This window comes from Macaca fascicularis, chromosome 3 (assembly GCF_037993035.2).
Source record: "Macaca fascicularis isolate 582-1 chromosome 3, T2T-MFA8v1.1".
Taxonomy (NCBI): domain Eukaryota; kingdom Metazoa; phylum Chordata; class Mammalia; order Primates; family Cercopithecidae; genus Macaca; species Macaca fascicularis.
This window is the reverse complement of record NC_088377.1, coordinates 93,843,465-93,857,506: the sequence shown is the minus strand read 5'-3', so window position 1 is coordinate 93,857,506 and position 14,042 is coordinate 93,843,465. Positions and strand designations below refer to the sequence as shown.

Genomic DNA, 14,042 nt, shown 5'->3' with positions numbered 1-14,042 from the left:
TTTCTCATGATGCGAGGAAGAAAGTATGTGTGTAGAACGCATAGAAGATTGTGAGTATGGTACAAGAAGTGGAGAAAATCCGGTTGCTTTGGTATTCTCTATGAAGCAAGAACTGGAATGATGCAAGGGATGTTACGAGTCAGTTTGTAACTGTGTCAAAGGTTCAGAAGAGCTAGATAGTAAGGAAAGCCCGGTGGCCTAAGTAACTGAAGCCGACTTCCCAAGGATTGGGAATTGCTACTTATTAATAGTATTTTTTCCTTCCTTATTAGGTTTTATCACATGTAAATCCAGCAGGTGGCACTAGGTAGTCTTGGAAAAGCATGTACATTTCTGACTTGAAGGCAGTGTTTGCCTAACGACCTTTTCTTTTCATGTAAACATTATTATATTTTATTGTAGATGCCTTTAGCAATGGATAGGCTATGTTAAGGTAGCTGGTCCATTTGCATATAACGTCTCACCTAATTAATTTTTTAGCTGGGCTCTTAACGAACTTGTTAGATCTCTTCAAGTTTACTCTGTCTTGAATCCTATAGCCCATTCTTCTCACATCCATACTTACAGAAATCTAGTAAGAAAGAGCTCTGGATTCCCCAACATAACTTCTGTCCTCTGCCTAAACATTGCATTTTAATTGCCTCTACTCCCTATAAAAAATTAGAGGTAGTAATGGAAATGAAAGCTCCTCAGCTCAGCTTCCTGTGTGAGGATGTGCCAGGGCTGCCCTGGAAGAGGGCGACTCCAACCAGAGACAGGTAAGTGGTTTCAACAGGGTGCCAAGCTAGCTGTGCCTCCCCTGAGGAGCAACAAGAGGCAGGCGCTCCGGTTTGGCAGCCAGAAGGTTCTAGTTTTGCGGTCTGTGTGATGTCAGTTATTTTCCTTGGCCCTCTGTTTCCTCAGCTATAGGAATGAAAAGGCTGTCCTTATTCTTCTCTGATTATAGTAGGATGTCATAATAGCTGGTGTTAATCTTGTTTATCAAAAGTTACCTTGTCTGTTTATTACCTTTATGATGTAAAAGGTGAACGTTAACACAGGAGGGAGCTGGTGAGTGATTTCTGTTAACTTTTGTGCTTGAGATTGAAATAACAAGATTCCTTTCTTTCTTCCTTGGGGAGCTGTGAGTAGTATTGCCTAGAAAAAGGCTGCTTTGGGAGGAAAATGGAAGCATTAGGGGAGGAGGAAAAAGGTGAGGCAGGAGAGCATATGGTTGGAGCAAGCTAATTAATCTGAAGTTTCAATCTAGCTTAGTAACATTTGCTCCCACACATCATGGCCAGAAATTAGACTCCTAATTCAAGCCACCTTTTGGGAAATTTACATAAAACAGTGAATTGAGAAGAGTGTGTATATCCTACTGTCATAGGGTTGGAGTAAGGAGTAGTTGAGATAATTTAAAGATATACTTAGAATGGTCCCTCACAGGAACAACCAAGTAATACTAGTTTATTCTTAGCTTCTCAACAATCAGAAAAGTAAAGTTGGGATATGAAGGTAATCTAAAATCAAATGCAAAGATGCCTTTGGATCATCTGTATCAGAGGGCAGCACAGCAGGCCTCACTGCCTGTTTTTATAGTCTTTGATTGGAACATAGGCTGATCTGCTTCCTTAGCATCTGTGGCTGCTTCTGTGCCACTGTAGCCAAGCTGAGTAGCTGTGGCAGGGACCGTATGGCCCAAAGTCTAAAATATTTACTCTCTGGCCCTTATAGAAAAAGTTTCCCTGATCTACATCATTGTTATGTTTTTACCTTGCTTTGTTCTTTAACACAGAAGTTCCTAGATGAATGATGTTTTTTTAAATTTTTTTTTTTTTTTTGAGACGGAGTCTCGCTCTGCCGCCCAGGCTGGAGTGCAGTGGCCGGATCTCAGCTCACTGCAAGCTCCGCCTCCCGGGTTCACGCCATTCTCCTGCCTCAGCCTCCGGAGTAGCTGGGACTACAGGCGCCCGCCACCGCGCCCGGCTAGTTTTTTTTTTTTTTGTATTTTTTAGTAGAGACGGGGTTTCACCATGTTAGCCAGGATGGTCTCGATCTCCTGACCTCGTGATCCGCCCATCTCGGCCTCCCAAAGTGCTGGGATTACAGGCTTGAGCCACCGCGCCCGGCCTTAAATTTTTTTATGGTTTTTTTTTTTTTTTTGAGATGAAGACTTACTCTGTCGCCCAGGCTGGAGTGCAGTGACATGATCTTGGCTCACTGCAAGCTCCGCCTCCCGGGTTCAGGCCATTCTCCTGCCTCAGCCTCCCAAGTAGCTGAGACTACAGGTACTCACTGCCACGCCCGACTAATTTTTGTATTTTTAGTAGAGACGGGATTTCACTGTGTTAGCCAGGATGGTCTCGATCTCCTGACCTCGTGATCCACCCGCCTCAGCCTCCCAAAGTGCTGGGATTACAGGCGTGAGCCACTGCACCAGGCCTTTTTTTTTTTTTTTTTAAATTAAAAGTGAGGGCTTTTATATCAGTTAGGGGCTCTTTTATGACTATAGCTAAAAAGTAGTGAGAGAAAAACTCTTAGCTTCTACTTGCACTGTTTAAGTGGAAGTGCTTCCGTGGAACAAAACCAGATGTTATTAGTTGCCTATTCTGGAATCCTGTTTCTAGCCAACACTACTGCCTGGCCTACCTTTAGAATATAAGTAACATTCCTAAGGACAAACGCCTGACTGCAGGGAGGCACCACTTCAAGCGGGTCTCACGGTTCAGCAGCGGATTTGGAGTTGTGATGTTTATCATGGTTATTGACCAAGGCCTGTGATCATAAGCTAACTCTTTTCTAATCCTGTTAGAAAACTTGATCTCCTAAATAAAGATTAAATGCCTGTCTTGCATATTAAGATAGGTTTAACTTAATATATTATTATTAGTTTTTTAAAATATATAAGGTATGGTAATTTTATATTATTAATTCTCCAACACTTGAGGCATTTCTGTTGTTTAAGGAGCATTTCGTTAGGGACACTACACTTTTCAAAAATCTAAGATTAGGTAGAGGTATTTAATTTAGGGTTGATATCTGAATGTTCTTAAATGCTTGTAGATGATGTTGAAGAAAATTTCTGATATGAATAATCAGTGATTTTCATTACTAAGGTAAAAGACATGATAAAAAAATCATACAGATAGATTTTGAGATATGAAATATGTCAACATACTACAGTTAGCATACAGAATCAGCATTTCATTGTTAGGACATTTTCCTCAATTTTCTAAAGCCAGCATTTCAATTGACTTTTCCAGACCATATTTGAAGATGTTAGTGGTTTTGGTGCCTGGCATCGAAGATGGTGTGTTCTTTCTGGAAACTGTATATCTTATTGGACTTATCCAGATGATGAGAAACGAAAGGTAATTTAAATAGTACTGTTTAGTGGTGAAAGCCCTGATTGACTTTCATGTAGTGTTCATGCAAATGTTCCCTCTGGCCCCCATCACTCACCCAAATTAATAACCCTTTTTATGTACTCACTAAGCCATTAAAAATGTTCTTGTTGGCCGGGCGCAGTAGCTCATGCCTGTAATCCCAGCACTTTGGGAGGCCGAGGCGGGCAGATCACCTGAGGTCAGGAGTTCGAGACCAGCCTGGCCAACATAGTGAAATCCTGTCTCTGCTAAAAACACAAAAACTAGCCGGGTGTGGTGGTGGCAGGTGCCTGTAATCCCAGCTATTGAGGAGACTGAGGCAGGAGAATCACTTGGATCCTGGAGGCCAAGGTTGCAGTGAGCCGAGATCACACCACGGCACTCCAGCCTGAGCTACAGAGCAAGACTCCATCTCAAAAAAAAAGTTTTTGTTGTAGGTGTGTGTGTGTGTGTGATATACCTTTACAATTTTTATATCCTATCCATTCCCTGTAATTCGACCACTCTTAAAATGGCTTAACATGTATATTTTTCCTTCTTTTCTACTGGATGTTTAATTATATTTTTTGTTGACATTTGAAGTTGGAAATGTTTTAAATTTAATTTTTATCTTATTAGTTAGGGTAAAACAGCAATGGAAACCCACCCACAGGAACAGTGGTTTGTATTTTGTTTCTAAAATTTAACAATAGGATTTTGTGTAATAAATTTTATCATGTTTTTAAAGAAGTTAGTATTATTGCCCAAGTAAGATTATTTATTATCCCCAAACTGGAAAATAGAAATAAGCAGAAGTAAAAAGAAAATCATCCATAACAGACATAGGTATTGCTCATATTTTGGTTAGATATCTTTTCAAACTTTAAAAATGTATAATATATAATAATTATTCATTTATGAATCTTTTTAAAAGGAAAAGCATGCTTTTTATAATCTTATTTTTTACTTGATAAAATATTCTAACATCTTTCATTATCAGTAAAGATAAGTCTATAATGCTGTGTTGGATAGCTATGTGTGTTACACTGTAGTCATTACAATTATTAATATTTTAAAATTTTATTGTGAAATGTTGGAGACATTCAAAAGGGCATAAAATAATTTCATCAACCTCTGTGTTATTATTCCAGTTGTAATTCTCTCTCCCGCAGAGATAACCACTATCCTAAACTTGTTTATTGTTCCCATGCACTTATTTAAATTTTTTTTATACAGATTGAATATCCCTTATTCATATCCTTGGGATTTAGAGGTGTTTCAGATTTGGGATTTTTTTTCAGGTCTTGGTATATTTGCATTATACTTGCCAGTTAATTATCTCCTAATCCAAAAATTGAAAATCTGAGATGCTCCAATGAGCATTTCCTTTAAGCATCATGTTGACTCTCAAAAAGTTTTGGATTTTGGAGCAATTCAGATTTCAAGATTTTCAGATTTTGGATGTTTAACCTGTACGTGTATATAAGCAATATATGTTGCTGCAATTGCATGTTTTTAAACATTATACAGATAATAACATACTGTATGTATCATTCTGCAACTTGCCTTTTTTGGGTCGGTATGGTTTGTGAAATTTGTCTAGGGTGGTATGTGTAGCTTTAGTTTGTCCCCTTTTCTCTGTATAGTATACTTTTGTAAGAACACATTACAATTTATCCATTCTCCTGTTTAGAGACCCTTAGATTATTTCTAAATTGTTGTATACAAGACAATACTGCTGTGATTCACTTTCTTCTTATTTTGTTTTGGTTTGTACCTTTTACAGCCCACATGCAGAAAGATTTAGTTTCTTGTACACATGGATGAGAGTTCTTTTTTGAATGTTATCTAGTAGCAGAATTGCTGGGTTGTAGGGTTTGCACATCTACAACTTGATTTTGTCAAATGAGTCTCAAAAGTGGTTGAACAATTTTCCATTCCCACCAGGAGTATTTGAGAGTTCTCAGCTTTTCATATTCCCACCAACACATCATATGTCAGCCTTTTAAACTTCCATCAGTATGATAGATGTGAAATGTACTCTTATTTTAAAAATTTTTGTGTCTTCTTGATTACTAGACTAAGTATCTTTTCTAAGCATAAGAGTGTGTATGGCCATTTATATTTTCTCTCTTATGAACTGATTGTCTATATATTATTAATTTTAATATTTTTTGATACATTGCAATTATATTTCCCTAGTCTTAGGCTTGGCATATCTTTTAATTTATCTTTTTAGTGTCTTTTTATGCACAGACTTTTCTAATGTTAAGGTAATCAGACCTGCCAGTCTATTGCTTTGTGCTTTTTAGGGTCTAATTTAAGAAACTATCCTTATCCTGGAGTCAAAGATTTCTTTTATACCTCTTTCTAAACTTATAAAGTTTTATACTTCATATTTAATTTCCCTAGAATTGATTTTTTTTTTCACCTGGATAACCAGTTGTGCCAGCATCATTGAATGGTTGGTTCTTTCCCCACTGTGTTAGGTCATTCTTGCATTGCTGTGAAGAAATACCCAAGACTGGGTAATTTTTAAATTGGCTCCTGGTTCTGCAGGCTGTACTGGAAGCATGACACTGGCATCTGCTCAGCTTCTGGGGAGGCCTCAGGGAGCTTTTACTCACAGTGGAAGGTGAAGTGGGAGCAGGTGCATCACATGATAAAAGCATGAGTGAGCGAGCGAGCAAGTGAGCAAAGGGAGGTACCATACATTTTTAAACAATCAATTCATGTGAGAATTCATTCACTATTTGAGGACAGCACCAAGGGGATTTCTTGAGAAATCCACCCCCGTGATCCAGTCACCTCCCACCTCCAACACTGGGGATTACAATTCAACATGAGATCTGGGTGAAGACAAATATCCAAACTATATCATTCACTGATCCACAATGCCATTTCTCATGTGTATCAAGATGTCATTATATGTGTAGGTTTATTTTTAGGCTCACTGTTCTGTTTCCTTTGGTTTGTTTCCCTATCCCAATCTCAATGACCATAGCTTTAAAATAAATCTTAATGTCTGCTAAGGCAGGTCTCCTAACTTATGCAGTAATGTATAGTAGTTCCCCCTTATCCTCAGTGGATGCGTTCCAAGACCGCCAGTGAATGCATGAAACCATGGATAAGTACCAGACCCAGTTGCCATCAATCACAACACGTTTCTGTTGATGTGTTACACCCACAAATTTAATGCCTTTCCTATTTTAATTAAGCACTTACCATGTACTGTGGTGGTAACTTTTGCAGTTGGATATGTGATAACGAAACTAGCATGAATTTCTTTTTCTTTCCTCACAATTTCATGGATAGAAGATTTATTCTTACTGTGTAGATCTTGGCAACCTCAGCATACGATTTTTTTTCTTTCCGTATTAAGTTGAAGACTTTCACCTTTTCACATAAAGGAAGCACTTTATGATTTGTCTTTGGCATATCTACTCTTGTACTTTGGGGACCTTATTAAGTCAGATAGGGGCTACTTGAACACAAGCACTGCATACTATAGCCGTTCATCTTTTTTTTTTTTTTTTTTTTTGAGACGGAGTCTCGCTCTGTTGCCAAAGCTGGAGTGCAGTGACGCGATCTTGGCTCACTGCAAGCTCCGCCTCCCGGGTTCACGCCATTCTCCTGCCTCAGCCTCCCGAGTAGCTGGGACTACAGGCGCCCGCCACCATATCCGGCTAATTTTTTGTATTTTTTTAGTAGAGACGGGGTTTCACCGTGTTAGGCAGGATGATCTCGATCTCAGTTGATCTTAGAACGCTGCTAAGTGACTGCTGAGCAGGTAGCGGGTACAGCGTGGATACGCTGGACGAAGGGAGGATCCACATACCAGGTGCAATGGCAGGAGATTTCATCATGCTGCTTAGAATGGCACGCAGTTTAAAACTTGTGAATAGTTTTTCTATAATTTTTCTTTTAATATTTTTTAACTATGGTTGACTGTGGGTAATTGAAGCTATAGAAAGTGAAACCATGGATAAGCAGGGGCTACTGTATGACTATTCTTGGTCCTTGCTTTTTCCTTACACCGCGTGCGCGCACACACACACACACACACACACACACACACACACACACACACACCCTGCCGTCACCTCATGGAAATAAACATACAGATACAACCATCAATAATAACTAAAGTAACGTAGTTAAGGAAAGTATAATACTCAGGTCGTATCTTAGCTAATGTTTTCTGGTATGCTCACAGTGGAGGCATTTTCATGGCAGTTAGATAATCTTTGGGTTAAGTTTAAAGATTTCATGCGTAGTTGAGGAGTCAAGCATTATTCAAAGAGACTTTACACATCCCTTCCTTCCATTCCCAGAATGTTTCACTTTTTTCTTTTTTTTTGAGACAGGGTCTCACTCGGTCACCCAGGCTGGAGTGCAGTGGAGCGGTCTCGGCTCACTGCAACTTTTGCCTCCTGGGCTCAAGCGATTCTCTGCCTCAGCCTCTGGAGTAGCTGGGACTACAGGCAAGCACCACCACACACGGCTAATTTTTGTATTTTCGGTAGAGATGGGGTTTCACCATGTTGGCCAGGCTGGTCTCAAACTCTTGAGCTCAAAGCGATCCACCCGTCTCCGCCTCCTGAAGTGTTGGGATTAGGGGCATGAGCCACTGCACCCAGCCCTGTTTTGCATTTTATAATTGAAAATGTTCAAATGTACACAAAGCAAAAATAGTATAATGAACTTCCAGCTTAATTAATTATTCATTTTCAGGTTTCATTTATCTCCCCACAACACGCATGCATTTTTGTTTTGTTTTGTTTTGTTGCTTTGCTAGGGTGTTTTAAAACAAACACCAGAATTTATATTCTGTCATTTATAGGTTGCAGGTCTTAGTGTTGGCAAATGCCCCAAAGGAAGTCAGGGTTTCAGACTAGCTTAATATTCTTCATTCTCCCTTGCTCATTGATTTTGGCCTTTGAAGGATTTTTCTACTTTCTTGTCAATTTAATTATCTAGCATTTGGCGGCTTATATAATGAGAGGACTTTCAGACTATTTAATGTATCATATTTGCTGGAAACAATACCATGATTTATTTAAATAGTCCCCTATTACTGTCATTTAATTTGTTTAGAATTTTTTGCTATTATGAAAAAACAGTGACTACACATATTAGAATCTGTGTGTACATATTTATATACTTGCTTAGGATAAATTTAGTTGGAACTGTAGGATCAGAAAATGCTCATTGTTAATGGTTTTTGATTACTGTTATCAAGTTGCCTACCAGTAATAGATCATATTATACTTTCACCAGTGATGCATAAGAATCTGTGTTACTCACTCCCTAACCAATTAACAGAGGTTGTTACTGTTTTTTCCAGACTTAGCCAATCTAAGGTTTTAAAATGGTGTATTCTATTTTTATTTTTAAAAATTCTAATAGAGTTGACACACTTATTGGCTGTTGGCTCATGTGTGCCTATATGTGTTTCTTTTCCCGTTTTCAGGACCATTTGGTCTCGTGAATGTTTTCCTCCACTTTGACTTGTGTCATAGGAATTCATGGCTGCCAACAATCCAGGGCAATTGCCTGCCCTTATCTTTTATAGATATATAAAGAAATATTTGCACATGAAATCCAATGTCTAGGTTTCCTTTTATAGAAAGGGGAGAAGTGGGTAAGTTACAGATAACAGGCAGTTGGGTGTGTTTCTCATTGTTATAGCTGGTTTTGGTACCTGGGGCTCATTATACTGTTGTTTGTATTTTTTATTTGAAGTTCACCATAATAAAGTGCTTTTTAGGTTAGTTGGCAAGAGCTACCAGTTGATATTTTTGGGTTTTATTTTTATGTCTAGCTAGGAACAATAATAAATGTTAAATATGTTTCTCTAAGCCCAGCGTAACTAAATTTTAACTTTTAAATGAATAGCTTTTTAATTTTAATTTTAATTTGTACCAACTTAAATGCTGCTTAATACTTACTGACTTAGTCTTATTTTCTACTGATTTCTCTTAATTTGTTTTTAAAGAATCCCATAGGAAGGATAAATCTGGCTAATTGTACCAGTCATCAGATAGAACCAGCCAACAGAGAATTTTGTGCAAGACGCAACACTTTTGAATTAATTACTGTCCGACCACAAAGAGAAGATGACCGAGAGACTCTTGTCAGCCAATGCAGGGACACACTCTGTGTCACCAAGTATGTATTGGCCTATAAATATTTCGATCAACTAAGCAATTGATTGCCCGCTATGTACACTATGTACTTACCACTAAGAAATATCAGAGATGGTCCTTGACGTTGAAAAGGGCACAGCCTTAGTGAGAAAACAGAACATACACAAAGCAGTAAGTGAACCATTTATAATAACTAACGTAGTTAAGGAAAGTATAATACTCAGGTCGTATCTTAGCTAATGTTTTCTGGTATGCTCACAGTGGAGGCATTTTCATGGCAGTTAGATAATCTTTGGGGTAAGTTTAAAGATTTCATGCGTAGTTGAGGAGTCAAGCATTATTCAAAGAGACTTTACACATCCCTTCCTTCCATTCCCAGAATAACCTCATGTAATCAGATGACTCACAAAAACAGTCTCATTCTATTCTGCAAATTTCTGGATGGAGATTAACAGAATAAAACTTTTGGGGGTACCCCTTTTTTAATTAACCCTGAGCTCAAGTGTAAGATACAAAGGTTTATTGCTAAGATTCTGAGATAGGTTTCTTTGCTTGGATGCCTAAGAGAAGCTTGAAGACCAACTTCAGTGTACAGAGTTGTCATTAGGTACAAAAGTTAGAATTTGGTAAGATCTTTAGTAATTAGGCTGTTGCTGGATATTGCAGATGGGGGGAGATTGGTAGGACTAGCTTTATGAGTTTCTTTTTTTTTTTTTTTTTTTTTGAGACGGAGTCTCGCTCTGTCACCCAGGCTGGAGTGCAGTGGCGCGATCTCGGCTCACTGCAAGCTCTGCCTCCCGGGTTCACGCCATTCTCCTGCCTCAGCCTCCCAAGTAGCTGGGACTACAGGCGCCCACAACCGCGCCCGGCTAATTTTTTGTATTTTTAGTAGAGACGGGGTTTCACCGTGGTCTCGATCTCCTGACCTTGTGATCCGCCCGCCTCGGCCTCCCAAAGTGCTGGGATTACAGGCGTGAGCCACCGCACCCGGCCGCTTTATGAGTTTCTAATGTGAAAATATTAGAAAGCTACAGGAGACACGATACTAAAGTAGAACAAAGTTGCCCAGAGACTGCCAATTTGTTTTAAAATAGCTGGATAGAAGACTCATTTATTGGAAATTTTTGATGTCTAGATTACTTTCAGATTTATTCATTTTAACTCATTCATTCTTTCAGGGGTCTTCTATGCAGTGGTGGAATCACACAGGGCAGGACAGGCAAAATGGATTTCTAATCATTTTGTTTGATAGCGACCTGTCCATGGCCATGGTCAGTGGAGGAACCAACCAAAGTGCAGTATCCAGATAGTTCTTAACCACAGCAGCCCACTTCAGCCATTTTGAATATCACTCACATTTTTTGTATAACCTTATTTTTCACTGGTTGCATAAACTCTCTTAGACTTCTCTGTAGACCTTCCCCTGTGATTAAAAAAAAAAAAATAGCCAGATTACATGTTACTTTAATTACTCTGTGCCTCATTTACTTGTGGTCTTTCTTACTATAAAATTATAACTTGGATGGGTACCCTTCGCTCAAGCATATGAGAGTGGTACATTCTCAATTCAGTCTTGGCTGAGTCTTCAGCTTTGCTTGGTGGCCTAAATTTTATTTAACTTTTTTGATGGTGAGAATATAAACATTCTGCAGTTCTGCATTCTCCTTTGCCTCACTGAACTGTTTCCTTACAGGGCCTTGGGCCTTTTGGACTTAGGCCTTTTACTTGAATTTAATGTACCTCATTTTCATTTCTACTAACTAAGTTTGCTGTCAATGCTAACGATTTATCTTCTAATCTCTACTGCATACTTCAAAACAGAGACTACACATTGAAACCAGAATGTTTTATCACATGGGGAGGCAGTAGTTACAGTGGAGCTTTGAGGTCAATAGATTTAAGTTTAAATCCTGACTCATCAAATGTAACCATGGCAGGTCACTTAACTTTGCTGGCCCTCTGAAATCTTCTGTGTCAAAAAGGAAAAATAAACTCTACAGTGACAATAGAGTTGTTGTTGTTGTTGTTGTTGTTGTTTTAAGCCTCTTGAACCAGAATAGGTTCACAGAGACTTCAGACAATAGAGATGAATGAGTAAACACACTTAGCACAGTTTCAAATACATGGAATGAGCTTAACAAGTGGTGGCTATTATAAGTGCAGTACTTTCTTCATTGACTACTAGAAGGTGATAAACTCCACTTATTCATATTTACACCATTTCTAGTACAAATGGGGAGAACTTATAAAGTTGTAGAATGAGTGCAATGTAAAAACCTAATGGCTGGCCGTTCCCTAGAAGGATGTTCGGGCTATAAGTTAGGGAATCCCCCCTTCCTTACTCTGGCCTGCCCCGCCAACTAGTTATTCTTTCAACTTGTAACTAAATATGGATGCAAGGAAAATATTCCTAATATGGACAGAGAGGTTAGGATAGACAAAGTTTTAGGATCTTTAGATAGTTTATTATAAATACCATGTTCTACTAATATAGTAGGACAAATCTAATGGCAGACAGTGCAAAATAATATTACCTGTAGAGCCAGGTGAAGGATCATGAGTCTGTGATTGCAGCTGTTGGGGAACCTGACTCTGAAGATTATATTGGGAGTGCCTATATTCAGGGAGTGCCTATATTCAGGCCTTTGGTGCTCTTGCTGAGAAGTTGCCCACACTCAGTGGGTGTCCTATACTATCAGGTTACCCAGGCCACACACTACCTGTATAAAACACCTGTTGGAAGCACCATCCTTTACCAATTGTAATTAGTGTAAGTTAGCATCAGTTAACCAAACGGCATAATTTTCCTCTGTTTTATTTGGAGATGCACCTCACTAAGTGGCTCTGGATTAGCATCTATAAAAGGTGGTTAAAGGTAATTCATTTACTGGTTTATTTAGTCATTTTTTTCCCTAGCAAGAGTACATGGGGTATGGAATCGGGGGAGAAGAATTCTGACCTCTTTGGTTGTTTGTTCCTGTAGGAACTGGCTGTCTGCAGATACTAAAGAAGAGCGGGATCTCTGGATGCAAAAACTCAATCAAGTTCTTGTTGATATTCGCCTCTGGCAGCCTGATGCTTGCTACAAACCTATTGGAAAGCCTTAAACTGGGAAATTTCCATGCTATCTAGAGGTTTTTTGATGTCATCTTAAGAAACACACTTAAGAGCATCAGATTTACTGATTGCATTTTATGCTTTAAGTACGAAAGGGTTTGTGCCAATATTCACTATGTATTATGCAGTATTTATATCTTTTGTTTGTAAAACTTTAACTGATTTCTGTCATTCATCAATGAGTAAAAGTAAATACATTATAGTTGATTTTGCTAAATCTTAATTTAAACGCCTCATTTTCCTAGAAATCTAATTATTCAGTTATTCATGACGATATTTTTTTAAAAGTAAGAAATTCTGAGTTGTCTTCTTGGAGCTGTAGGTCTTGAAACAGCAACGTCTTTCAGGGGTTGGAGACAGAAACCCATTCTCCAATCTCAGTAGTTTTTTCGAAAGGCTGTGATCATTTATTGATGATGATATGTCTTGTTACTAGGGTACTGAAAAAATGTCTAAGGCCTTTACAGAAACCTTTTTAGTGATGAGGATGAGAACTTTTTCAAATAGCAAATATATATTGGCTTAAAGCGTGAGGCTGCCTTCAGAAAAGAGATGTGGACATAGGAGGCAATGTGTGAGACTTGGGGGTTCAATATTTTATATAGAAGAGTTAATAAGCACATGGTTTACATTTACTCAGCTACTATATATGCAATGTGGTGCACATTTTCATAGAATTCTGGCTTCATTACGGTCATTATTTTTACTGCATGGCTTACAGACTTAGCATATTAGTTTTTTCTACTACAACAAGTGTAAATTGAAAAATCTTTTTATTAAAAAAGTAAACTGTTATGAAGCTGCTATGGACTAATAATACTTTGCTTGCCAAAGTGTTTGGGTTTTGTTGTTGTTTGGTTTTTTTTTTTGGTTCATGAACAATATTGTCTAGAAACTCATTTTGAAATTGGAAAATTATTAAGTCATGTATCACCTTTAAACGCCTTTTTTTAATTATAAAATATTGTAAAGCAGGGTCTCAACTTTTAAATATACTTTGAATTTCTTCTCTGAATTATTAAAGTTCTTTATGACCTCATTTATAAACACTAAATTCTGTCACCTTCTGTCATTTTATTTTTTATTCATTCAAATGTATTTTTTCTTGTGTATATTATAAAAATATATTTTATGAGCTCTTACTCAAATAAATACCTGTAAATGTCTAAAGGAATCAGTTGTTTAGGAAGCACTGTTTCAGTGTGTGGTATGGTTGCTCTGTATCCCTGGGCTGGGAGCTTCTTGTGGGTACTGTGCTGACAACGTCTCATCCATCTTTTTCTCTCTACCCAGTTTGGCTTATTGTGTGTTCTTAGGGCTGCTATTGAATGCATAAGTGAATGAAGGATCTAGCATTTCAACTGAATATGGTAATTGGATGTGCATTTGAAGAGAGAGAGTATAATTCCCAAGTCTTTAGCAGATACTG

The 14,042-nt window shown here is 38.2% G+C and overlaps 1 protein-coding gene across 5 annotated transcripts in view; it reads left to right on the top strand.

The window, feature by feature from the left end:
- Positions 1 to 13,783, top strand: part of ANLN (anillin, actin binding protein) — a 65,456-nt gene extending 51,673 nt beyond the window's left edge. For all 5 annotated transcript variants that reach the window (XM_065542130.2, XM_005549800.5, XM_005549799.5 and 2 more), the window contains 3 exons: positions 3,246 to 3,353; positions 9,346 to 9,518; positions 12,480 to 13,783. In XM_065542130.2, coding sequence (XP_065398202.1) covers positions 3,246 to 3,353; positions 9,346 to 9,518; positions 12,480 to 12,603 — 405 coding nt within the window. In that variant the 3' untranslated portion in view covers positions 12,604 to 13,783. The remainder of the gene's footprint in view (positions 1 to 3,245; positions 3,354 to 9,345; positions 9,519 to 12,479) is intronic.
- Positions 13,784 to 14,042: the final 259 nt, after the last annotated feature.